At 42.7% G+C, this 27,383-nt stretch overlaps 2 protein-coding genes across 6 annotated transcripts in view; one reads left to right on the forward strand and one right to left on the reverse strand.

The window, feature by feature from the left end:
* The window catches only part of PCED1B (PC-esterase domain containing 1B), a 120,846-nt gene extending 96,970 nt beyond the window's left edge, over positions 1–23,876 (reverse strand). For 3 of the 5 annotated variants that reach the window (XM_045829264.1, XM_045829262.1, XM_045829260.1), the window contains exons 1-2: positions 23,757–23,876; positions 1,960–2,038 (exon numbers count right to left, since the gene is read on the reverse strand). The gene's annotated coding sequence lies outside the window, so the exon portion shown is untranslated. Of the gene's footprint in view, positions 1–1,959; positions 2,039–10,524; positions 10,590–23,756 lie in introns of those variants that run through there. The other 2 variants (XM_045829261.1, XM_045829263.1) reach the window with 2 other exon arrangements.
* On the forward strand, positions 23,855–26,974 carry AMIGO2 (adhesion molecule with Ig like domain 2). Its single transcript, XM_045829257.1, has 2 exons — positions 23,855–23,974; positions 24,366–26,974. The coding sequence occupies exon 2, from the start codon at positions 24,431–24,433 to the stop codon at positions 25,994–25,996; it is 1,566 nt and encodes a 521-aa protein (XP_045685213.1). The 5' UTR covers positions 23,855–23,974; positions 24,366–24,430; the 3' UTR covers positions 25,997–26,974.
* The last annotated feature ends 409 nt before the right edge of the window (positions 26,975–27,383 follow it).

The raw sequence follows: 27,383 nt of genomic DNA on the forward strand, positions 1-27,383 counted from the left end.
CTGTTGCTTTGTGAATTCACCTTGAACCCCAGTTGAGGGAGCTGGCCAGAGCACTTTCCCACACACCTGCTTTCCTCCCTCTATACGCACTCTCTCCACCCCAATCACCGGGGGAAGATATCTTTCACACGAGTATTACTTCACCATTAATTATTTAGTTCCATAAAAAAGGGAAAAAGTATGCACTTTCAGAGAAAATGGAAAACACCAACTCCTCAGTGTCAGCAATGACATGGTCTCTGGGGATTCTGGTGGAAAAGCGGAAGGAGCACTGGACCGGGAGTCAAAGCAGTTACCTTCCAGCAACAGGTCTGGCACACGCGGCTGGGAGGCTTTGGGTGGGCGGTTCACTCTGCTCTCATCCTGTTTCCTCTTCTGAAAAGGATGGAAGGATCTTCTGGTTCTCTTCCAGATGTACTTTTCTAACTTTCATACAAGTTTTTGAATAAAAAATGGTAAAATTTGCTAACTGCATCATCATTAGCATACTTTTCTACACTTTATGGGAAGAGATAGAAAGTATTTTCCAATATCGATGCGGGAATAAAGTAGCTATGAGACAGAACCTTCCCGTGAAGTGTCAGCTCATCGTGTGCTCCCTGAGAGACACCAGCACTCTGTCGCTTTCAATCACTCGCACTCCGCCCACTTTCCCCTGTGACTGCCTTTCTTTCAGAAGCAGTTTTGAAGCTGCTTCTCACTAGAACCGTTTTTAAAGGGGAAAAATATTTTCCCCATAAAAATCCAGTTGGGATTTACTGATAGACAGTTTGGGTATAGCACTGACAAAAGATATTTTAAAATTCAGTTTTGAGCAATGGCTTCCACTTCCTTTGCATGTAATCGACGGGTGTAATCATGTAACCACCCCAGTGCTTCTTACTTCCCTTTGTCTATTCCCAGGTCTGCATTACTTCAGGCTCTAGGCCCCTCTTACTGAGTCTATCCCCACCAATTCCACAGGCGCAACCCTACACACTCCCCCCCCGCCCCCGCCGGCCCCGCTAACATACTGCTTCCACCACCCCATGCCTGTATTGACTGCAGGATAATGTCTAAGGCCTTAATCCAACACTATCTCAGTAGCTCAGCTGCCATTACTTCCTTACACAGTCTATCGTCCAGCTTCTGGAAAGGTTCCCTTTTCGAGGCTCTCCTCACCGACTTGCAATGTCCTCCTTCCTTCCCTTTGACAATCTGAATGCTCTTGGTCCCAGCTGAGAGCCCCCTTCCTCTGTAGAGCTTTCCTGAACTCTGTGTCTTGCAGGGCACTATCCATACTTCCCACAGCCCACTCTCTAGCAGAGCAAAGGAAATGACCATGGGAAACTTGGAAGTATTCCCTCAGTGGGCCAGGACTTCCTTAGAAGGGCTGAGTCCACTTTTGGTCATCATGAGCTTCAGGTCCTCCTAGAACAGGGGAGACAGGAGTCACAGTACAAAGGCGGCCCCCTGACCAGTCTCAATAGAGCAAGACTGGGAGGCGTAGGCTGAGAGGTTTCCAGGGAGATGGGGTACAGGAGGAAGGGCAGAGGCACCGTCTCTCACGAGGTGTGCTCTTCTGAGTGCCATCCCTGGTGTCTTTCTACTGCCTCCACCCTCCAAAGCATCTTTTTAGAGTAATTTGAATTCCCTGAAGCCCCAGAGGTACAGCCACCTGGGTATTTTTTTCTCTAAGACCTAACACACTTTAACCTGAACCCTTGCCTCAATGAGTGACCCACAAAGTGAGTCAAGTTAATGCAAACAGTTCTCTAAGTTGGTTATTATTGTTTTCATTTTGCAAAAAGAGAAAATCGTTCATGTCCAAGGTCAGCTACCTTTCCCCAAGTCACACAGCCAGTGAGCGGCAAAGAGGAGCCCAATAACTGTTTCTATTTTCACGTTGTTTTGTATTTGTTTAGTGGAAGAGCCTCAGCAGAACCTTCCTCACCGGGAGACCAGAGGAGAGAAACTCACGTGCTCCCAGGAAGTGGAGTCTCCAGCACCTTCCTGTCTTCTCTCATGGCTCCTCTAGGACCTCGGGTCTCCTCATTATCTGAAACATGAAAATGGCATGGGTTTAATTATTCATTTTCCATCACCCTTAATGAGGGGATTAACTGCAATGGGAAACAAGGAAATAGCCTGACCTTCAGGCTGTCAGGAAGTGATAATTAACTAAAACCCCAAGTCGGTTTCGATGGACAAATGAAAAGTGTTTCACTGATCTTAACACAAATGGGTGACCAGGGCCCCTCAGTGACTTACACAATGGAGCAATGACAATGAGAAAGTAAACGTGTGCTAAAGAGAAACATGTTTTCTTATATACATTCACAGGTGCTCCTCGGGAGCTTCCAACCCGACCTAGGGTTTCCAGTGAGGGCGCAGAGAGGGCTGCAGGGCTAGGCGAGCGGGGCAGACAGATGGGGGGCGGCCAGGGGGCGGCCAGGGGACAGGTGTCCATCCAGTCTGCCCTGCAGAGCAGCATCAGGAAAGTGAAGGCGAGCGTGCAGACCTGTTAATCATGGCTCCAAGACCAACTGGTTGGTTTTTCATTAATTGGCTGGTTGGTTTGGCCAAAAGTCACTGTGGGAATGATTCACAGAACCAGTCTGCTGCGCGGCATGTAAACACAGCCTTCCAATCTAGAGCCTCGCTATTAAAATGGTCATAAATAGCTGCGAATTACTACTGTTGTGCGACTCGTGACTTCGCGGTGGCTCCTGGCAGAGCAGATGGGAGCCACGTGCCAGGCACTGCCGCAGCCCCCGCTTTTCCATAGCATTTAACAGTGCGGCGTGGTAGGTGCCCCACAGATGACAAAATGGCATCCTCCTGGCCCTGCTCTATTCCGGAATGACACATTTCTCAAAAAGCCATCGAGCCTTGAAAGCCTCACACACACTGTACGCTATATAAAATGTAACTGCCCAAAATATGGCAATATGAGTCACTATTAATAACTCGGAGTCATGGGGATTCAGGCAGTCCAATGCGTCTGCCAAAAGTTCAGAATGTTTGCCGGTGCTTTGATTTGTTTTTGTTTTTTTTTTTAACTCTGTTGTTGCTTTGCTTCAGTACGTTTCCTATGCAGATATTCGACCCAGTACGTGTCAGACTCTATCTGTGACCTTACTGGGACATCCCGGAGCCTACAGGACGGGAATAGAAGGCCTTCGACACTATTGGGGCTTTAAAGATTGTGCTTGCCTAACATTTTCCATTTCCCTCAATCATAGAAACCGTCACTGTTGCCGCATATGCAGAAATTGCTCAAGAGAAAGTGAAGAAACCCCCTAAGTTACTTACATTAATAATAATGTCATATTATTAATTATCTGTTGAACATTTACTATTGCCAGATGCAGTACTTCTACATGTCATTGCTAAGCCTCACATCAACCCAACAAAGTAGGTGCTGTTCCCAGTCAGAGCACATTCCAGCGTGTGCCAGTGACTCTGGGGGCTGGAATTCAAACTTGGAGCTCTTCAGTTTGAGATGTACAAAACTGCCAGCAGGCAATCATTTCTGACCAATAATGGAAACTTTATGGCTTGACTAGCAACCGTAATGCACTAGCCCCGAGAGGAAACCCAGAATCCCTGCCCGACAGAACGGAGGCGACATGCAGACGGGCAGTGTGTTGACGGGAAAACTGTACAAAGCAGTCCCGGCGAGGAACCGTAGGGGAAAAAGATAAAACTATTATTTGTGCTCCATTTATTATTACTATTACAAGGCATGATGAAAATAGCACAAAAATGTTAAAATATGCCACAAATGCTTCAATCTATTCATATTCTCTGATGCATTGTATCTGAAAAGCTCTACACGCAGTCATGCTCACCAGACTTTTCCAAGCGTTGAAATGTTTCTAACAACTAAAAGCTAATGATATTAAAATACGAGTTTGGTCGTATGTTTTAATGAGCAGGCAGTCTATATGTCTATAATATGGATATATGAGGAAGATAATTTGGTAAGAGCAATTTAGTTTCTTGAGAATTACCTGACAGTCAATAGCACAGTGATTTTATTTTTATTTTTTTTATTTTTTATGGTATTACATTTGAGCCAATTTCCCCCCTTTGCCCTCTCCCCCCAGACCTCCCTTCCCACAGCCCATCCCCACACTGTTGTCCATGTCCGAGGGTCATGCATGTATGTTCTTTGTCTAGTCCCTTCACCTTCTTTCAGCCAGTGCCTCCTTCCCTCTGGCAGCTGTCAGTCTGTTCCTTGTTTCTGTGCCTCTGATTCTATTTTGCTTTTTAGTTTATCTTGTTATCAGTGAGATCATATGGTATTTGTCTTCCATTGCCTGGCTTATTTCACTTAGCATAATGTTCTCCAGTTCCATCCAATAGCACAGTGGTTTTCGATCGAAGCTATTGTCTGAGATTATTTCTCAGAGTTATTTTCTTAGAAATAAAGCCTAATAAACCCAAGCCTTCTTTTTAATTTAGTTTTCACCACTGACATAGTTAGAATGAGAGATATTAGGGCATCTAATAATAATGATCACAATTAATATATGTTGGCTACTGAACAGTGGATAGTTAGATGCATAATAATTAGGAAGATTTAATGTCACAAGTTTGGGTCAAAAGATAAATAAAAAGAAAAGGGTCAATGAGTCTTAGAATGAGATTTCAGTCATGGGAAGAATCTCATTTTACTAACGTGAAAACCGAGGTACAAGAAAGCAAAACATATGACAGAAGGTATTCAACTCCTCGGGGACACCACAGTGACTGGCATTCAGTTCTCTGGACCCTCGGGCCACTGTTTCCCCATTCAAATCATCGTTTCGTTCCAGGTAACGTTTTCTTTCTTTCTACATACGTTTTCTTGAAGCCATCTGGAGCATATAATAAAAGACATGCCCCACAAATTAATACACTAAAATGAACTCAAATCCTAGGTGATTATCTTTAAGACGGGATAACTAGATACTTCAGATTTATTGAAACAAGATGGTCAAAAAAGTCAACTCTTATGGATTTATTACCAGAATCTAAAGTGTAGTTGGCCATTTTTGGACCACAAAAACTTTCCTTTCTATTCTCCCCTTCCTGGACTCTCTGTTTCCCTCCTCTATGGAAGGCATCACATCTGTGACACTGGAGGATCGTACGAGACTCATTTCTGACCCAGGATTATGAACAGGAATCTGATTGAATGCAAAGTTAGTGATAGCTTTACCATTTTACTTGTAAACCAAACAAAACAACCAAACAAGAAAAGTACTTCAAATGAAAAAATTCCTAACATCTTTTTAAATATAATGATAAACACATATAAGAAAAAGAACTGTGACCTGACTGGTGTAGCTCATTGGATTGAGCACGGGCTGCAAACCAAAGTGTCGCAGGTTCGATTCCCAGCCAGGGCACATGCCTGGGTTGCAGACCATAACCCCCAGCAACCGCACATTAATGTTTCTCTCTCTCTCTCCCTCTCTCTCTCCTTCCCCTCTCTAAAAATAAATAAATAAAATCTTTAAAAAAATGTTAAAAAAAAAAAGAACTGTGTTGATTGATGGATGGATGATTCGGCTGGTTTCTACATTCATAATGACTCATTCTGTACAAATGGAAATGTTTAGAGAATAAATGATACTATTGCACCAGAAAAGACAAATGCATCAAGTGCTGGAGAACCAAACATGCTCACAACCCAATTTTCTTTTATTTCCTTATGTGATTTTTGAGAGTTCTGAATATTACTCTGGCTTTTAATGGCACAGAAAAGGGAAATAAATTGTTGATGGTCGTCTCTCAGAAAAAGTAGTCATTTATACACAAAGATAATTCTTCTAAAACAGTGTTTATGAATAGTCCTCTACTTGAGAGTTTATATTAATAGTCCCTCACTGGCCTTAGGTCAAATCTGTGAGAATGGCCTCTTTCCTAAGGAAAGAGTTGAACACTTCACCTTGGAGCCCCTGGGTTTGTGCACGTGCATGCGTACACCTGCATCGATGCAAATGTGCTGTGTGCCTGCCGCATCTTCCTCACAAAGTCAGGTTTCTGTGGCATGTAATGGACATGAGTCTGTGAACTTGTGGGGCTGATGTTGGGAGTGGCCAGATGGAATGAGAGGTTGTGTTCTTGGCTCAGAAAATTCCTTTCAATTGCCTACACTGCCTGCTTTAATTATGACTTTACGACTGTGGCTGGGCCAGCACTAACTCTACTTTTCCTGGGCTAAGTAAAGGCTAATAATGCTTTCCTCTTTTCTCCTGCTCTTCAGACAATCCTAGCAGAGCTCAGAGAAGTTCAAGGATACAGGGAAGCCCAGAAGAATGGTAAAGGGAAAAGGAGGTTTTCTGAAAATGTGATACCTGAATATCAGGCTCCGACATTCTCAAAAAATTCATGACAGGTGGAGAAAGAATATTTGTTCAAATTACATATGCAACATGTATCTTTCAAATGAATGCTATAGTTGTTAGACATTGTATTAAGGTGCTAAGTATGCAAAGATGGAGGAAACATAAGTCCTATTTTCAGGGCACTTACAGTTTGATAGAAGAGTTGATATGGTATATGTGTGGTGTGTGGGGGACAGGGAAAGGTTAATCTGCGATGATAAGTATCCCTTTTAGGCAGAATAAGTGGTCAGCTTTGGAGATCATAGGAGGTACTCTGGGAAGACTCCTCCTAAAATGGTATCTTGACTTCTTATTACTTAGTATCTACTGTTGCCTTCTCACTGCAGTGCTTTCCTAAAATGTTCCTGGAAAAGTCAGCAAACCGAGTACTTGCCAGTGGGCCAGGGTTCAGATCACTTTCCTTCCTCACAAGGAGAGAAGCCCCCACCAAAGCAGTGGGTGCCTGAGAGAAGGGAAACCCACTAGTAAAGGGATTGTTTGTTGGTTGCTAGGAATCAAATCTTGCTGGAGTTAACTCAAATTATAAAGAGGAGTTAACTGTGGAGATAAAGCCAGCAGTCTTACAGACGTCCAGAAGCAGGAAACAAAGTCCAGATGGACTTCACAGCAATGGAAGCTGGGAAATAGCAACTCAAGTTGGTTGAACTCTGATCCTTTCTTTCATTTTTTCACTCTTTCTCTTTTGACTCTTCTCCTTGCCTTTTAAAGTGTTTCTTATTTCTTTTCTCTATAGACTTGCCTTCTTCTGATTAGTTCTAATTTTGTTCTCAAGTAACTTTGGTTGTACTTGACTTTGGTGTGCCCTGGGGCCAACCTCAGCCCCCACTGGGTGTGAACTCACAGTGCTAGTCCATAACCACTGACTGGAGTTTCTGTAACGTGGCTCAAATTCTCGAGAGAGATTCTGCTGCCCGTGAGTGTGCTCCTGGTCTATTCAGAATGGGGTGAAGTGGACATGCGGTGGGGTCAGGGCTACCTAAGTCTGTCCTTTACAGCAGAGACTAAACAGCAGGAATTCTCAGAGACAAGAAGTGTGTCAGCCACAACCCAAAACCACGCACAGTGTGGCAGTGGTCGAGCCGTACTTGGAGAGGGGCAGGACACTCTCTGCTGATGCTCTCTGCTGTAGCATCACTGGAGCGGCAGTCTCCTTCCTGTTAAATTTGTAGTAGGGGGAGAAGAAGGACGTAGAATCAGAAACCAAATTTTTATCCACATTCCTACTTTGTCCTACTTTGCCTTGTGTCAGCACTTTGGGTAAACTGAGGAGATAAGCTATTCATTTACTTAATTACCCTCGGCAAGCACCTGATCTGCCTTATGCTACACGAGTAGAACAGTCTCATATACACCAAAAGTTTCTGTCATTAATATCTCTTTAGGGTGTGTGTTTGTTAGCTTTCCCCTGAACACAATCTAGATTCCATCAGTGAGAAGCACCCAAAATAATCCTGGAATCAATTGTGCCTAAAAATTTCTATGAGCAGATTATTAATAAATTTAGATATATAAACAATCATCATTTCTGGCTCTGAAAACTAAGTTCAGTTCAGTGCCTGGAAAGGAAAACTAAGCAGAAAGACAAAAATAAACACTGTGTTATCGGCCTCACATTCCCTTCCCCACAGACGCCTGGCCTTCCAGTTGTGGGGAGACTTCCATGCCTGCACAGGCAGATGTTTGTGTCTGCTTTGATTTTTAAAGACCCAGTGGTAAGGAGCTATAAGAAGCAGGAAGAGGGTGATCATTTAAGAAGTTGGAATTAAACTGCATTTTGAGGGATGTATGTTCTATAGACACATTTATCTTTATAGGCACAAGTTATTTCAGGTATTTTTAGTTGGTACAGAGAGTCAGAGGATTGAACCAGTCTTGAGAGACTGAGTTGAAGACAGGGTGTGTAACTGTGGGAAAACCCCTCTCCTCCCGTTACCCCTCCTACTTTGTCTTTGTGGCTTATTCATCCAGTTGTTAATGGGATCATCCCAGGGCTGAATGTCGTGCTCTTTGAAAACTGCGAAATACCATTCAGTGGGTGTTTGATTTTGACTGAATAAATTCAGTACTTTATTGAAAAGTCACTATCATTGCCTGAGATACTGAAGTTACTTTACCCAAACTTTCGATCTATTTTTGGTGATTAAACAAAATTTCATCTCAAATATATTTAAACTAGTACACTTAACTTAAATAGTGGCTGTACTGCAAGTTTATTTCCTAAGAGAATGAAGGAAGGAAAAAAGCATTGAAAAGGGTAAATATATAGATATTTATAAATTATTATTGACTGTACAAAACAATAATTGTAATGTCCTTTGTAGTATAAAAACTATGTAGAACTAAAATGCAAAGCAAAAACAACACAAAATTCACAAGTGTTAAACAGTATCAAAGATTTAAGGGTCTAAGAATATCAGAAAAGTGGTAAAAATAATAATTTGTATAATTTTATAATAAGTCAAGGATATATGTTGTGATCTCTAGGATAGCTACTGTTAGAATAAGAAACTAACATATAATTTATAAGTTATTAAATAAAAATACTACATAATAAAAACTTCAATAATCTAAATGAGGGGAAAAGGAGGAAAAGGAAAACAGAAACAAGGAACGTGAAGGAGAAGAGCCAAATAGAAAAGACAAGTTGGCAGCTAGAACCTCAACCGTGTGGCAATCACCCTGAGTACAGGGAACTAAATTCGAAGTAAAAGACTACGGCTGTCAGACTAGATTGAAACAAACCCAGCTACACGCTTTAACTGTGATGATAAAGAAATGTTTAATGTCGAAGGAAAGACAGAGAGACCATGCAGATACTAACAACAACAAAAAGCTTGTGTGACTACCAATATCAGGCCATGTGACTTTAAGGCCAGAATTTTTATTAGAGAGAAGAAGTGAGAGTTCATAATTATAAGTGGGATCATCCAAGAAGGTAGTGCAATCCGAAATCTCGAGGCCCCCCATGGCATTGCTTCAAAATAAACCAAACAAAAAATGGATAGAACAAAAAGGAAAAGTACAAAGTCAACAATTACAGTGGGAATTATTAACACATTGTTCTGAATAGTTGGTAAAACAAATTAAATTTTTAAAAAATCAATAAGGATATAGAAAATATTAGCAGCACAATGAACAGACCTGATGTAATTGCCATGCATATGAAATCTCAGCTGCTAATGACCAACTCACATTCATTTCATGGCATATTTATTAAAATCAATATATTGTAATATAAAGAAAGTCTCAACAATTTCAAAATATGTAAATCTTTCAGAATATCTTCTCTGACTACCCTGGAATTAAACTAGAGATCAATAGCAAATATAGGAAAAAAACAACTGCCTAAAAATTAAACAATACACTCTAAATAATCCATGGGATAAAGAAAAAACCCAGAAAGTAAAACATATTTTAGACTGAATAATTAAAAAATACATTTCAAAGCTTATGGGAAAAAAACCTAAAATATTGCTTAGAAGGAAATACATAGCCTTAAATGCATATATTAAAATAAAAAAAGTCTAAAAATCAATGATTAAATGTTGACCCCAAAAAGGTAGAAAAAGAACAGCAATCAAACCCAAAGAAATCAATAATAAAGATAAAAGCTGAAATCAAGAAAATAAAAAACTGAACATATAATAGAGAAAATCAATAAGCCCAAAAAGTTGTCTTTAAAAGGATTTAACAAAATTGATAAAACCCTAACAAGCCTGATTTAAAAAAATAGAAGAACAATAGATGAGCAATAACAGTAGAAGAAAGGATATCACTATAGACTGCACAATAAAAAGTATTCTAAAAACAATGTTATAAAGATCGATTTGCAGTTTGGATGAGATACACAAATTTTTTGAAAAATGCAACTTACCAAAGCTGACAGAAGAAGAAAGAAAACATTAATAGTTCTGCAGGCATGAAAAAATTGAATCTATTATTTAAAAATCTTCCCTCAAAGAAAAATCCAGGCACAGATAACTTATCAATGAATTCTTCCGAACATTTAAGGAATGTCTTGTATAATTCTTCAAAAAGGTAGAAATAGAAGCAGAGCTTTCCAGACATCTTAAAAAATGAAAGCAGCATAAAGTTGATTTTAAAAATCTGATAAGCATTATGAGAAAGAAAATTGAAAACTCACCTTTCTTATGAATCTTATTAAAAAGTTCTTAACAAAATATTTAGGAAGTCAAATTCAGTGATACAGTAAACTGAGTGCAGTTCAGTCTGGGTGTGTGAGTGTGATTTGACATTGAAAAATCATAAACTCTGTTTATCACATTTAAAAAAGTCACATGATCATCTCAAATGCTGATAGTATTGGATTAATTCAACAGTCATTTGTGATAAAAACAGTTAGCCAACTAAAAATAGAACTTCCTTAATGTGATAAAAGAATTTACCTACAGCAAGCATCATTCTCAAAGGTAGAATATTGAAAACATCCTCATCACACTGGGACTAGTCAAGAATGGTTCTGGTAACCACTCGTATCCAACATTGTAACTGGAGGGCTAGCCAGTGCAAAAAGGCAAGAGAAAGAAATAGAGGGTATGCAGCTTGAGAAGAAAGAAACAAAACTGTCATTTCTAGACAATAAGATGGTGCACACAGATTTCTAAAGAACCTATAGGCAAATTCTAGCACGAATAAGAGAATACAAGAAGGACACGAGGTATAAAGTCAATGTACTAAAACTGTTTGCAGAGACCGCATGATTGTGCGCTGTCCAAAACTCATATTCTGAAACCCAACCCCCTAAGTGATGGTATTAGGAAAGGGGGCATTCGGGCCATGACTGGTTCATGAGGGCAGAGCTCTCACAAATGGAATTACTGCTCTTGTAAAAGCCACTGCCTGTGAAGGAGAAAGAGGGTACTCGTCAGATACCACTTCTGCCAAACCCTGATCTTGGGCTGCCTGGACTCCAGAACTGTGCGATGCAAATTTCTGTTGTCTATAAGCCAATCACTTTATGGTACTTTGCTATAGCAGCCTGAATTGACTATATTTGTATATACTGGCAATAATCAAATAGAAAATAAAACATTTTAAAGAGCATTCACAAATTCAAACACCTAGAAATAAATCTAATCAAAATGTGCAAGATCTATTGAGAATTACTCAGTATTATTCAACAAAAATAAAAAAGAACCAATAAATGAAATTATATACATTATTATGGATTGGATGACTCAATATTGTAAAGAGGTAAGTTTTCTCCAAATTAATACATATTTTCCTGCATTCTCAATCAAAATCCAAGTCCCCAAGTGTTTATGTCTCCCACCCCCAAATTTAGCACCTTTCCATTTTAATTAAGCACTTATCATGCACTGTGGCTGTAACTTTTTCAGCTCAAAGTGCAACAGCAAAACCAGCAAGGATTTTTTTCCTTCTTGATGGTTTCAGAGAGAAGACTCTTCCTTACTGTAGAACTTAGCAACCTCCGTACATGACTTTTTCTCCTTCTTATTAAGTTGAGAACTTTCAACTTTTCACTGTAAGAAAACACTTTACGGCTTCTCTCTGGCATGCATCTGTACGCTTGAACATGGGGGCCGGCGTTTAGTAAAATAAGGGTTCCCTGAACACAAGCACCAGAGCAGAGGAACTGATAACCAGCATGGCTGCTAAGTGGCGACAAGGCCAGGACCCTCTAAGGGCAGAGATACTGACAAAGAGATGAGTCAACAGGGGTGGGATGGAGCCAGCAATGTGAGATTTCATCACGCTACTCAGCATGGCAGGCAATTTAGAATTTATGAATCATTTCTGCACCCCCTACTGGGGACCTGGCCTGCAACCTAGGCATATGCCCTGACTGGGAATCAAACCGGTGACCCTTTGGTTCTCAGCCTGCACTCAATCCATTGAGCTACACCAGCCAGGGCCCCACCAAAATTGTTAAGAAAAAAGATGGAAAACATTAGGTGCTGACAAGTACGTGGAGGAATAGAAATTCTCTTGTAGGCGAATAAATTGGTATGACCACTGTGGAAAATGGGCAGTTATTACTGATGTTCAGTGTGCGTGTAACCTGTGAGCCAGCAAATTACGTTCCTAGCTACATTCCCAGTGGAAATGTGTGGTATGTTCTCCTTCAAAAGACATGTATTAGAATGTTCCTTGGCAATAGTACTTGTAATAGACACACATTGGAAACTATCCACATGATCATCAACAATAAAATGACTAAACTGTGATGTATTTAGTCACACAGGGGAATACTATATAGCAGTGAGAATGATCTACAACTACACACAAAAACATAGATAAATCTCTCAAACACAAAGCTGAGCAATAGGAGCCAGACACAAAGAGTAAACATTTTATTTATATCAAGTGTAAATACAGGCAGGACTAATCTGTGCCGTTGGAGTCAGGAGCGTGGTGGCCACAGGGAGGTGAGGGACTGGAACAGCATAAAGGACCTTTGGAGTGCTGGTAAATGTTCTGTTCCTCCATTTGGGTGGCATTGCCCTTTCTCTGCTCATCCTCTTTTATTACATGATTTTTGTCTCATAACTGTCTTTGGTGGAATAGTTTTTTAATCAGAATGCCTGGACAGAACTCAATTTCTGCTTATGTAACTATTCAGTTTACTTTCTTTTAAAAAATTGTTTTTAAATCCTCACCGGAGGACATGTATATTTATTTGAGAGGGAGAGAGAGAGAGAGAGAGAGAGAGAGAGAGAATATGAATCATTGATTGGCTGCCTCCTATATGTGCCCCTAAGGGGATTGAACCTGCAACTGAGGTATGTGCCCTGTCCAGGATTTGAACCTGTAACATTTTGGTGCATGAGACAACACTCCAACCAACATAGCCACCTGGCCAGGGCTCCTTTTACTTTCCGTATACACATTTATCATTACGCTTTATAGAGGTTCTACAAAATGCCTGCTTCTCAGGACTGGCTTTTCTCTCCAGGTGGCTCTGCAGCGTCCTGATATCTCTTTCCAGTAGAGTTCTGTGTTCTCTGTCCATCAGCCTCTCTTCTGCACCATCATTATTCTACCTTACTTGTGATGTTGTTCTGCCTTCACATTTCCACTGTTGTACTAATGAAGGAAGAGGGAGAGATTGCCTTTAACAGAAAGAGTAGTCTTTTGATTGAGGCAGAATCATGATGCTACTGTGTGTCTTGTACAGTTTAAAATCTCACTGAATAACTGCTTGGTACCTTCTACCCAGGGATGACAGTGCCATACCCAACCAGCCTCTCTAGTGGCAATGAGTTTGTCATGCTTGATGCCACTGCACATTAAACTAAGCAAACTATGTACTCTTCCCCAGTATTTCCCACTCACCAGACATTTATGATTATACACTTGGCTTCCCAAAGCTTTCTGACAGGCGGAGAATATGACTAGGTTGATATCAAGTTCTGATCCACTTGCTTTTTGCTTTAAATTGGTAAGTAGGTAATCTTTAGGTTTATATTAGAAATCATTCCACACGCATTGAGCTAACTCTGGGACATGAAAAACAGCAGGTTTCTGGGCCTGCCGAGCTGGGCTGCGTTGACGTTATCAAGGTGACCCCGTCTGGACAGCCCACCCCTCAGCTTTACCCCAGACATAACCTGCACACAGGCGAACACATTTTGATACTCACTGGGTCAGTGCAGAGTCTGCTGTGAAAATAGAACTAAGATGGTCCGTGCCTTCCCAGCAAAGGGAATTTAGAAAACAGGAATTTAGATGTCCAATAGCTTTAATAAATACAATTGAGTCGATGAAAAATTCTACTTTGAGATGAATGTGGACATTTGCCACAGCAGCATATTTTCTTTCCATCATCCTGCTGTTTCTGTACAGAGAAAAATGCCAATGAGCAGACTCATCCCAGAGCAACTTGTTTAGGGTTGCGCCTGACCTATTCTGCACAACAGCTTCCAAAGAAACCTTCCTTGGTTTCCTACCATGCATTTCTTCACAATGCAAGAAGCAAGTAGCAGCATGTCAAATCTGCTCTCTGGAGGGAGTTATTGTTGTTGTTGTTATTAATTTATTTTGCCTTTCCCTGTGTTTCAAACCTCTTTTGGGTACTGTCCAGTGTATATTGAGATTGTCAATCATCACTCCTAACTAAAGGTCTCTACCTAGGATGTTCTCCACAACCTGCCAGCTTGAAGGAGAGGCATTGAGAAGCCCAGGTGTACAGACTGGTGTCTCACCCCAGCCGGCAGCAGCTGAGAGAGCGCCATGGAGAGCAAGGCAGGACCGAGGCAACAAACAGCAGGTCCTCCAAATGAGGATGGAGGACCTGCTGTACCATGGTACAACCAGGCTCGGGGGAGCCACATAATTAGTACAAACATTGTGGAGACACTTCTCCAGCTCTGTTTATTTTGTACATAAACTGAGCTTCAGTTCCATTAGGTTCAACAAACATTTGTTAAACATCTGTGCTGTGTAAGATCATGTCCAAGGCACAGGGCAATAAAGATGAATAACACACGATAGGGACTCACTGTCATACTCTTTTACAGCTTTATAGTTCCCCGAGCACTTTCCACGCGGTCATCTCAGTGAGCATGGAGAAATGAAACAGCGTGCACATCGTACTGCATCTCCATTTTACACATGGGGAAGCCGATAATCTGAAAGACCAGGCCACTTACCCAAAATCATACATACAGTTAATAAATGAAGGTTCTGGCACCAGGACCCAAAGATCTGATTATTTATTCAATGTTTTTTTAAAAATACATTGCCACTTGGCATATAATTAGAGGATGTTTTAGATACTTCGTATGTGCCAGGAAAGAAATACTACTTTCTTTTTTCACAGTTCTTTATTGTGAGTGCCATGGATAAAATGAGGCAGGGGGTTCATATTATCGTTACTTAATTCTGAGACTTAATTTCATCCCTGACTGTTCAAACAGTTTCTCCCAGGTTATATTTTTATTTGCAACAATTCACCTTGTTGAATTAGATACTTGGTCAACAAGAAATGAGTATGATCTGAGCTTCTGCTTCTGTTGGATTTTTAAATACCCAAGGTATATTTTCTGTTGCAAATATTTTGGTTCTTGGTTATAGATCCTATAATTATTTCAAATGAGACTACAAATTCCTAGAGGAGAGCAAGCCTGTCACGGCTCTGGGAGTGTGGCCAGGACTAACAGTATTTGCTGAATGGAATTTAAATTATGGCTGACCCAACTTCTCCCTAATGGGGAGCATTAGAGCTAATCATCTGGTATGAGATCAGAGTGAGACAGAGTTCAGTGAGAGATCTAGTTCTACCTCTAATCTTGGGCAAGTTAAAGAAAACAACTAAGCCCCACCACCCTCATTAGAAGGACAGGGTTGTTAATGGCCATCTCTTTGAACCCTTGTAAGAATTAAGTGAAGCTCTTGCTGGTGTGGCTCAGTGGATTGAGCTCTGGCCTGGGAACTGAAAGGTTGCCGGTTCAATTCCCAGTCAGGGCACATGCTTGAGTTGCTGGCCATGTTCCCAGCTGGGGACCTGAGAGAGGCAACTGATTGCTGTTTCTCTCGCACATCACATTTCTCTCCCTCTCTTTCTCCTTCCTTTCACCTCCTCTCTAAAAATAAAATCTTCAAAAAAATTAAATAAGAAGGCTGGTATATAGTGAGAATGCAATAAATGCTGGGTCTCATTTCCAAGTCCACTTTCCTGGATCTTTCCAGAGGTCCTCTGCCTTCCTCTATATGAATGCGAAGTGTCTTTTCACTATCACAAGCCGAAAGAAAGGTCAGAGCTCCAGAGCAAATTACACACAGAACATCTACTACAGAAGGACTTGGCATTTGCTGAAAATAACTGAATAAGTATTTGCAATGGTGCTGGCATATCACTGAGTTTACTATTTTTTCTTTCAATTTCATTTTACCTCATGTTAATGTTGGCTAGTAATTAATGATGGCTTCAAATCAAATATTTCTTTGAATATCAGATATCACCTTTACAAAGTCATTTTAAATTAATTACTGTTACAGGAAAGCATATCATTTTTAAGGACTTAAAATAGGAGTCTGAATGCTGCATATAGTTCTCTAAGCTGGTTTTGTTAAATATTATCTGTATTTATCAGAAGATAAAATTAGCCTCAGTTTTGAGAGATATAATAGCATTTAGGAATTCAATTAGAAAATCCCTTCAGGCTAATGATGAGAAAACTGAAAATGAGAGTGCTTACCATTTATGACCAAAATCTCAGGAAGTGACTGTAATGCTAGAGGCATGGCTTTGACACGCTGGATTTGATAAAGCAAATTTTCCTCTGCTTATTTCATTCTGAAGGCTGAGAATTTCAGAGCATTTGAAAAAAAAAGGTCTGCTTGTTTCTCTCATTACATAATTATGACAAAGAGAAAATCATCATTTTGCAAACTTCTCAGGTTCCTCACTGCAATGAATTTATTCTTTGAGCAGAAAAAAATGTGATTTATCAGTAAGATGAATGGCATTGTCTGGCTTTTTACATTTTGTTCTGTATCTCCCAGAACAGATACAGTGAACACAGGATTTTTAGGATTAGAAAAAGAGGCTTTGAGGGTTTTTTTATTTTTGTTTCTCATTGAACAACAAACGGTGGTGTGAGGCAGGAGATGATGCTGCAAAGATTCATCTAACAATGCGTCGTGGGAGAGAATTCACGGAGGCTGGGAGGGGGTCCCAGCTGAGGAGGCTGAGTTCCAAGCCAGGGAATGTGGACAACTGGCCACCAGTAAGAGTCGTGTGGCTAGTGTAGCATCGTGTGCACCTACGATTCTCAGACTAAAGAACAGTGCCCGAGACACAGTAGAGGTTCAGTAAATATTTGCCAAATAAATGACTATTGCGAAGAGGGAACAGCAATCACTGTACCTCAGATCGGGGGAAATAGGAGTTACTTCCTGCCTGAGAAGTCGGAAGAGGCTTTTGCCCTCTGAAACTACAGTTGCTGAATATTAAGTGGGAATCACAATAAAGCCAAAACAGTGTTGCTCATGACTTAGTCATAGGTAACTTTAAACAGCTGTAAGTTCTCATTGTGCTTTTTCTTACCACAAAAGTATTGTAGAAAATAGAAAATACAGGTAAAGAGAAGAAAAACTTAAAAGCACTGTTATGATGTAGGTATGTACTCTTTCAGATGATCTACACATACACATGTATGAGGTCTGTCCAGAAGGTATGCAGCCACGTAATATGAAAACAGAGGCATTTATTGAAGCAGATACAAGATACAAGAAACTTTGTACACAGGACAGTGACACTTCAGTCCCCTTCAATGTAGGAACCTTGGGACCTCACACAGTTCTCCCAGTTGTCACCAGGTGCCCTGTTGTATTTTCCTGAATTTCATCGATGGTCTGAAATCTCTTCCCTTTCAAAAGTGATTTTAGTTTTGAAAAAAGCCAGAAGTCACAGGGCACCAAATCTGGACTGTAGGGAGGCTGAGGCACCGGAGCAATTTGATGTTTCACCAAAAAGTCTGCATAAGACGTGATGCATCTTATGAGTGGGCACATTCTCATGACAAAGCTGCCAATCACCAGTTGCCCATAGCTGTGGCCTTCTGAATCATCCAAATAGTTTTTGTGGAAGGATGTTCAAGTTTAACACAAAATTTTTGCAATATTTGATGCAGATTTGTTGCTTTACTTGCTCAGTCATTTTTAATCCAACAGCCGCCCAGTGCACATGCTCACTCAATGGCATCTACCATCCCCACTGACTAGTACAGTAAAGTCGTCACTGTTCACACATGCACATTCCAGTCTACTCTCCTTGGCTGTCAGGTTACATGGATGTTACGCAAACCATTCTCATTATATCAATAATGGCTGGACTTTTAGGGGACAGGCCTTGGCATATTCCCTTTTACAACAGTTGAAATAGTAGCTGTTTGCAACTTTTATCTATGTCCCCAGATATTTCTCTGACATGTTATTTTCAATGACAATATAGTATGACACCCGATGGATGGATGTACACTAACTTATTCACCCACATCCCTGTGGAACATTAGATGTGTAACACATTTTTTGGTTAGAAATAATCCTGCAATGAATGTGTACTACTCCATCATAATAAAATATTTAGTAGATATTTCCACTAAAGAGTGATATCTCAACTAGAGAGGTATAGTTGATACTATACAATACTGTACTACGGAGTGATATCTCAGCTACAGAGAACTTGCCCCAAGTCACTCTTCCTGAAGTGCCACTGGGACCGACACCATTCCCGGGGAGAGGGAGGAAGAGCCAGACCAGCCCAGGGCAGCGGGGACGGACCAGCTGAGGAGCCACACCGGGCCCTGCTCTGACCACTGGTACCTGTGCTCTACCACTGTGTGCTTCTGGGGCCCACTGTCACCAGGAAACCAGATTAACTTTATGATGTTGAAGGGAACTTAAATCATTAATTGTTATATTTTTAATTGTTTCGTGGGGTTTATGGAGAGATTAAAGCATTTTTTTTTACCAAGGCTAGAACTTAGATCTCCTCATCTCATAAAGCTGCTAGGTTTCTGTAACTACACAGGGGTTTAATGCTCTTAGAATTGAAGACTGGGTAAATGGGACTCTGGGCCAAGACTGACAACAATAGGGCAGATGCCCCACATTCTGAGCTCAGGCATAGCTAAACCAAACATGCAGGACTTTCAAAGGGATGATCTCAGCTGACTGTACAACCTGTAGCCAAAGAACTCCATCCAGACCTTGAAAACATTATGCCAAGTGAAAGAAGCTAGCACGAAGGCCACATATTGTATGATTCCATTTATGTGAAGTGTCCAGAATAGGCAGATCCATAGTGACAGAAAGTAGGTTAGTGGTTGCCAGGGGCTGGGAGTGGCGGGTGGGAGTGACTGCTTAATGAGTACAGGGCTTCTTTGGGGGATGATGAAATTATTCTGGAATCAGAATGATTACACAATAAGGTGAGTACATTAAAGTCACAGAATAGCATACTTTTAAATGATCAAATGGTGAGTTTTATCCCAACTAAATGCTTTATTTTATTATTTATTTATTTTTCCTTTTTATTAAATTTATTGGGGTAATTTTTTTGGAAAAACAACCTATCAGTGAAGTCCTCAACACCCCCCCCGCCCCCCCCATCCCTTCCATTTCTAGTCGAGGGAGCTTCCAGAGGTGGAAGCTACAAGCTGCCACATGCCTCCTGGAGTTCAGAGAGCACAGGGGCTGGAGCTCGTCCCTGTGCAGCGAGAAACACGCTACCAGGCCAGAGATGGTTCTACCACAAATCCTGGGCAATTTAATAAATCACCTGAAGCAGGCCAAAAGAAGAAGGATCTTTTGCAGGAGCAGAGGGGGCAGAGACACGTGTCTCCTGTGGGCCAAGGCTCCTGTCACCTTGTAAACACCCTGCCAAGAGCGCCATGCTGAGGGCGAGGACACCTGACAGAGAGCTCTAGGGAACAGTTCACCTGCAGACCGGAGGCATCGGTGAGCTCCATCTCTGAAGAACTCCAATGTGCCCCCAGGTTAAAAAGGAGGGGACATTCAATATCTGCTGGTGTCCCAGCTACCCCTGGTTACAGGCGCAGGCTATAATCACATGAGATACGGCACATGAGACCCTTCACAGGACATAAAGTGCTATTAAAGTGTTCATTAGTAGTAAAAGTGACTCCAAATTATCAAGCTAGTGATGCAACAATTTCTTGTCTCAGCTCTCTTCTTAACATTTTGATTGCAACCTAAGAAATTTTGGAAATCACAGGGCCAGAAGAACACCAGAGATTTCATCTACTCAAATACCCTGCCTCCAGGTAGGCATTACTTCCAAACTCAGCACCCTAGATTCAGAATCATGTCAAATGTCAATGCACTTTCTACCATCTGTTGGAGTCATTACTGAACAGCCAAAAATATCAACAGATTGCCCTGCCTGGGGTGGCTCAGTTGGTTGGGCATGGTCCCACAAAGTGAGAGGTTCACAGTTTGATTCCTGCTCAGGTCACAGGCTTGGGTTGTGAGTTCAGTCCATGGACAGGGTGCATAGCATAGGAGAGGCAACCGATTGGTGCTTCTCTCTCACTTCAGTGTTTCTCTCCCCTTCTCCCTCCCTTCCCTCCTCTCTAAAAATGAATAAAATCTTTGAAAAAATATCAATAGATTGTGCCATGTGGGAAAGGCCAGAGGAATATCTATCTGTCCTATTTTAAACTCCTGAGAAGGCAACTCAACCATCTGTCTCGGCAATCCATTCCAGGCTGGAACCACCCTGCCAGAGATGTCTTTCTTCTGTTTAATCTAAGTCCTTCACATGGAGCCTCAAACTAAGTTAGTCTCATTCCATTTCAAATAACTCCGAACACTGTGGCCAGCTGGGTGATAGGATTATACAATGTCACGGGGTTATGGTGAGCAGTAAATGAAATAATGCACACAAAACGCAGAGCTCAGTCTCTGGCACATCATTATGGCCCAATGCCTACTTACTTTTACCATTCTTTATGCAAGGGCTCTTTCAGTTACAAGTGGCATAAACACACTCAAAATTGTGGAAGCCAAACAAAGGGAGGGGGTGGAGAATGCAATTAAGAAGGAAGTCTCAAGTGCAGTGACCTCCAGGGCTATGGGATGCAGGATTCAAATAATGTTGGCGAGGCCCCTCTCTGCCCTCTCCCCACCGGTGTTCACACAAGCTTTGGGCGTACAGCAGGCAGGATGGCGACCAGCGGACTCAGGTGGGGTAAGCCTTGAACACGTTCCCCATTTATAAGTTCATTCATCAAAAGTTCTGAAAGCCAAGCAATTGTCAAGCAGGGTTGCAAGAGCTTAGAAAAGAGCAGTGACTAAGACAAAGTTTCTGCCCTTGTGGAATTCGCCTTCCAGTTGGGAGTGGGCCACGTAAGGAAGGTGAAGGGATGCTAGAAAGATAAAAAATTATCCTCCACAGAATAAGGTGACACCTTATACCCTTATTAAGGTTAAACCTTCGCTTTCTCTTTCCCAAGCTTAGTGAACCCACACCTTTCACAGCTCCTTTCTCCTTGACAAATGTGCAGAATCCAAAAATCAGGTATTCAAATACAGAAATAAAGTCGTCTGTGGATTTTGAGTGAATGTAGTTTATTTATACTGCATAATCTTTGCATGATGTTTCTGTGATGTGCCTGCAGCTATCATAACAGAACCTGTTTCCATTTTGAAAGTCACTTATGCTTTTTAGACTATTTTTGTATTAAATACAGGTCTTTCGTGCACTTTCAGGGTCTCCTTTGAATAGGATGATAGTTACTTGTAAGACACTGCAAAAATTTACTAGTCCTTTAAAAATTGTTCCTCTGGCCCTGGCTGGCATAGCTCAGTGGATTGAGCGCGGGCTGTGAACCAAAGCACCGCAGGTTTGATTCCCAGTCAGGGCACATGCCTGGGTTGCAGGCCACGGCCCCCAGTAACCACACATTGATGTTTCTCTCTCTCTCTCTTTCTCCCTCCCTTCCCTCTCTAAAAATAAATAAATAAAATCTTTTTAAAAATTTAAAAAATTATTCCTCCGAGCAAAAATCTTTAATTCTATTCCTCTGTTAACCATTCTAACTGTAAAAACGAAGCTTAAAGACCCAGTTTTTTTAGACTCCCAGGAAGTGTTGCCTGACTTTAGAAAAATCTCAGCCTCTGCTTTGCCCCTGGGAGCTCCTGGGCAGGAAATATTTCCGGCTGTATGACATCCTTTTAGGGTAACATTCAACTTTTCATGAAACTGAAACCCATTTGAATCAAGCTGTTCTCACCTGAAAAACCTTGATTTACCAGTGCTATTCCAGATGAATTATCACAAACAGGCTAAGTTAATAGTGCACACAATTCCCTTTCAAATATGGCCCTGGAGATCAGGGCTCCCGTGGGAATCCGTTCACGACAGTGTAGGGACCAACTCGCCTTAAATGCAGGTTGCTCAAGTGTCTGCGTGTGTGTTGGGGGAGGGGGGGGATACTGATTGTCGCCACCATCTTTTAGTCTACGTTCAGTAATATGACAAGTTATATTTGCAGTCTTCCCATCTCTTTCTCTTTGTTTAGTATCTCTTATAGAGACAGTAATTTATTTATTTTTAATCTGGATAAAACAGGCAAATGGGCCATTTGGCTCAGTCAAATCCCATCGTTAAACATCACCTTGGAATTAAACAAAAATGGATTTTTAATCTAAACGTTCATCAGCCCCACGCCTTCCACCTCCTACGTCTACTTTTTTTTTTGGTCTGCGGGGACTCGCACCTTCCCTTGCGGCCCAGGCCCCCTGCGTCTCAGGAAGCGAGGAAGAGTCTCGGAGCAGCGACTCTGGGATCAGTCCCTGTCCTGAGTGAGCCGGATGTTTTTTAAAGCTTAATGCCCTTATCTTTGCATTCCAGCCAGGAGGTCGGCTCCAGACCTTTTTCCAGCCGCTCCTGCTTCTCGAATCGGCCACCATCCCCGACGCCCTCTCCCGAGTAGGGAAAGAGATAGAACTTTTCCAGGGAAGTCGGTAGTGTCCCCCGTGCGCCTTCCCAGTCCCTCCAGCAGAGATCCCCGTTGCACTACGGGGAGCGCGCCCGGTCTCCCTGCCCCCCACCACCTCCCCAAATGTGGGCGGAGACGGAAGGCTGCTTCAGTGTTTATTTTGTAAACCTTTAAACCCATTGCACTTAGCGCCCTGGAAACCTGCCTGGCCCTCGCCCAAAGGAAGACTCCAGAGGTCGGGGAGTGCATCGGGCCTGGCGGCCGCGACTAACCAACCTCTCCCAGGGTGCGACCTCTCCCTCTCAGGCTGGGTGTGTCCCCCTCAATCTTCCAACACCCCACCGTACAGGGTTCTAGATTAAACAAACGGACGCAAATGGCGGGAGTGGGCGAGCGCGTCCCCACCCGGGGGACTCCAGCCCTGGCCTTGGTGTAGACCCCCGCCCGGCGCGCCCACCCGTGAGCCCGCTCTCCGAGGCCCAGGAACAGCCAGCGGAGGGAGGCTGCGGGACCGCGGGGTGGGCGTCGGCTGCAGCTCCGATTGGCTGTGCGGTCGCCCCTTCCCGCGCCGCGGTGCCCCCCTCCACTTGCCCAACCTTCTCCTGCCCTCGGCCTCGGAGCTGGTTCCCGCAGTGGCGGGGTGGCGGGGGGCGCTCAGGGGCGGGCCCAGCCCTGGCGCTCCGCACCCGACCCGCAGCGCGCGCGGGGATAAAACCCGAGTGGCGGCGCGCGGGAACCCAGCGTCCAGCTGCCTCTGGAGCGCGGAGAGGCGGGGCCGGGTCCCTCCGGCTGCCAGCGCCCCCGCCACTCGGACCGGGCTCGGGACCTGGGCTCCCGGCGGCGCGCGGGCACCAGACGGCCAGAGCGCCGAGACGGTACCTTCGGTACCTTCGCTGGGCGATGACGAGAGCCCGGGAGAACTCACCGGAGCCGGCGGAGACGTTTCCTGCGCCCGCGGTTGCTGCTGCCGCCGCGGCTCCTTAAAACTCCCAAAGTTGAGAGCCAGCGAGAGGCTGCCGCCCGCCGGGAGCGAGAGGGAAAGGAACTCAGGAGATGCGAGAGTGACAGACAGACAGACGCACAGACCTTCAGAAGGCATCGCCGTCGGCAGGCTATCCCGAGTCCGGGAGGCTTCGCAGCCCCGTGAGTGGAGTTCTGGACGGGTGGCTTGCTAAGTATTTCCGCTGAATTGTTTATAGCATGGGTTTGTGTATTTTTGCGTCTGTTGGAGGGGGTTAAAAAAAAAGCAGGATGCACCTAAACAAATATTGTATTCCTGATGTTGAGACGGTTGTATTTATAGATTGTGTGGCTGTAAATGCCCGTCTGCGGGAGTAACCCAGGGAAATTTGCACTTAACAGTAAAAAAGCAACGTAGGCTCCCCAGTGTGAAATTAAACCTCCATTTCCAAAGTTACTAGAAAGAAAGATGTGACTCTTAAGGGTTAATTGGTGGTAGTTAACTTTGCTTGCTTTTTTTTCTTCTCTTTTGTTTTCTTTTTTAACCCCTCTTTCAATACTGATTGTTTACCAGATTCCCTGGCCGGAGGCTGAGCTGGTGGCGAAGACGCCTGGAAGAGACTGAGAGAGGCGACCATAATGTCTTTGCGTTTACGCTCGCCGCCCAGCCTTCCTGGAGTTGTGAGACCCGGCTGCAGGGGACTGCTGTGTCTGCTGGTGGTCACCGCGGCCGTGGGGCCCGGCGCCTCCGGGGTGTGCCCTCCCGCTTGCCTCTGTGCCACGGACATCGTCAGCTGCACCAACAAAAACCTGTCCAAGGTGCCTGGGAACCTTTTCAGACTGATTAAGAGACTGGATCTGAGTTATAACAGAATTGGGCTTCTGGATTCGGAGTGGATTCCAGCGTCGTTTGGAAAGCTGAATACCCTCATTATTCGCCATAACAACATCACCAGCATTTCCATGGGCAGTTTTTCCGCGACTCCCAATTTAAAGTGTCTTGACTTATCCTCCAACAAGCTGAAGGCGGTGAAAAGTGCAGTGTTCCAAGAGCTGAAGAGTCTGGAAGTGCTCCTGCTGTACAACAATCACATCTCCTACCTTGATCCTTCAGCGTTCGGAGGGCTTTTCCAACTGCAGAAACTCTACTTAAGTGAAAACTTTCTCACAAAGTTCCCCATGGATTTGTATGTCGGGAGGTTCAAACTGGCAGAGCTGATGTTCCTAGATGTTTCTTATAACCGGATCCCCTTCCTGCCAATGCAACATATAAGTTTAGTGCCAGGAAAGCAGCTGAGAGGCATCTACCTTCATGGAAACCCATTTGTCTGTGACTGTTCCCTTTACTCACTGCTGATCTTTTGGTATCGGAGGCACTTCAGCTCCGTGATGGATTTTAAGAATGATTATACCTGCCGCATGTGGTCTGACTCTGGGCATTCCCACCAGGTGCTGCTGCTCCAGGAGAGCTTTATGAATTGCTCTGACAGTATCATCAATGGCTCCTTCCGTGCACTTGGCTTTATCCATGAGGCTCAAGTTGGAGAAAGGCTGATTGTTCACTGTGACGGCAAGACTGGTAGTTCAAATACGGATTTCATGTGGGTGGGTCCCAATAACACTCGGCTAGAGCCGGACAAAAAGGTGGAAAACTTTCACGTGTTTCACAATGGAAGCCTGGTTATAGAAAGCCCTCGTTTTGAGGATGCTGGCGTGTATTCCTGTATTGCCATGAACAGGCAGCGCCTGTTAAATGAAACTGTGGATGTCACGATAAACGTGAGCAATTTCACTATAAACAGATCCCATGCCCATGAAGCATTTAACACAGCTTTTACCACTCTGGCAGCCTGTGTGGCCAGTATCGTTTTGGTACTTTTGTACCTCTATCTGACGCCGTGTCCCTGCAGGTGTAAAGCCAAAAGACAAAAGAGTATGCTAAACCAAAGCAATGCCCACTCATCTATTCTCAGTCCCAGCCTGGCTGGGGATGTCCCAGCTGAGGAGCGGAAGGCAGGTGCTGGTAAAAGAGTGGTGTTTTTGGAACCCCTGAAGGATACCGCAGCGGGGCAGAATGGGAAAGTCAGGCTCTTTCCCAGTGAAACCGTTATAGCTGAGGGCATCTTGAAGTCCACGAGGGTGAAATCCGACTCAGATTCAGTCAATTCAGTGTTTTCAGACACACCCTTCGTGGCGTCCACTTAATCTTGTGCCTACACTTGTACAATGTAGTAAATTAACCTCTTCGTCTTTAACTTTGTGTGTGGTCTGCCAAATAAACAGCAGGACTGAAATTATGTTTGGTTTTTGAAATACAACTAAATGGTCCTTTTTAAAAAATGGTTGATAGGAATCTTGGTTGATAGGAATCTGGTAAAGCACTTTGGTTGCTCAAGGTGCCGGAGAAAGATGGCATTGTTTTCCAAACCTTAGATTGTAGATAATGCTGTCTTAGTCTTTTAGCACCTTTGATCACTTCGAAACTGCCCTGGAGGTGGTTTGACTGACATTGTCCTTTTATTTAGGATTCTTGAAAGAAAAAAATAAACTTTGTGTATTATTGTTCCTTAAAAAGAGGCTTTACTAACTTATTAGGATCAAAGTTGAGTTATTTTAAAGAAAAGTGTTAGTGTTCTATTCCAAACAGCCATTCTTTATGAAGCACAAAATAAAGGTAGATTTGGAAATAATTCAGCTAAATTCATCATTTCAGACTAGAGTAAGCAGACTTCACTGATAAAAGGTACTGGGTACTGTCACATCCTATAATATTAGATAAGCAGTGCAATAAAGGTACATTTGTTTGACTGTCTTCTTTCCATTCTGTAAATTTCCTATCCTTGAACAAAAGGTCTTACTGAAAGTTTAAAGTCATCATTATTTGTTGCCATAAATATGTAGGTGTCAATGCCAAAATGTCTAAGTAACTTCTTAAATCTTTGTCCTAATAGAGTAATATTTGTTTATATGCTTGTGTGTATGTAAATCTTAATTTATGTGAACTACTAAATAGATAGTACTGTATTGTGCTTTGGACATTTGAATTACTGTAAGTATATGTATTCTGTGACTTGATGTTCTGTTTTACTTGGCTATTTAAAAACATAAGTCTACAATGTTTTATGTGATCAGATTGCTCTACTTTGTGTAAAGTGCCCACTATAGCAAATATATCTCCAGAGTTCTTGGAGTTCTCATATAGAGTTTATTTGACTGACTGATTGATTGATTTTAGAGAGAAAGGGAGCAAGGGAGAGAAACATCAATTTGTTGTTTTGCTTATTTATGTACTCATCGGTTGATTCTTGTATGTGCCCTGACTAGAAACTGAACCCGCAACCTTGGTGTACCAGGATGACATTCTAACCAACTGAGCTGCCCGGCCAGGACATAAAATGTATTTTTTTAAAGGGGAAAAAAGGCTCTAAAGTGATCTACATCAGTTCATACCTCCTATATCACATTTTACCCTGATACTATTTTGCACTTCAACCAGGTTTGGAAGACATGTGAGCTTCGACTTTGCAATAGGAGAAAGCCCAGGAAACTTCCTTCTTAACGCCATCATCTACTGTGAGGCCATAGAGTACCC

The sequence above is a fragment of the Phyllostomus hastatus genome, unplaced genomic scaffold (assembly GCF_019186645.2).
Source record: "Phyllostomus hastatus isolate PE091 unplaced genomic scaffold, TTU_PhHast_1.1 phas_scaffold_93, whole genome shotgun sequence".
Lineage (NCBI taxonomy): Eukaryota > Metazoa > Chordata > Mammalia > Chiroptera > Phyllostomidae > Phyllostomus > Phyllostomus hastatus.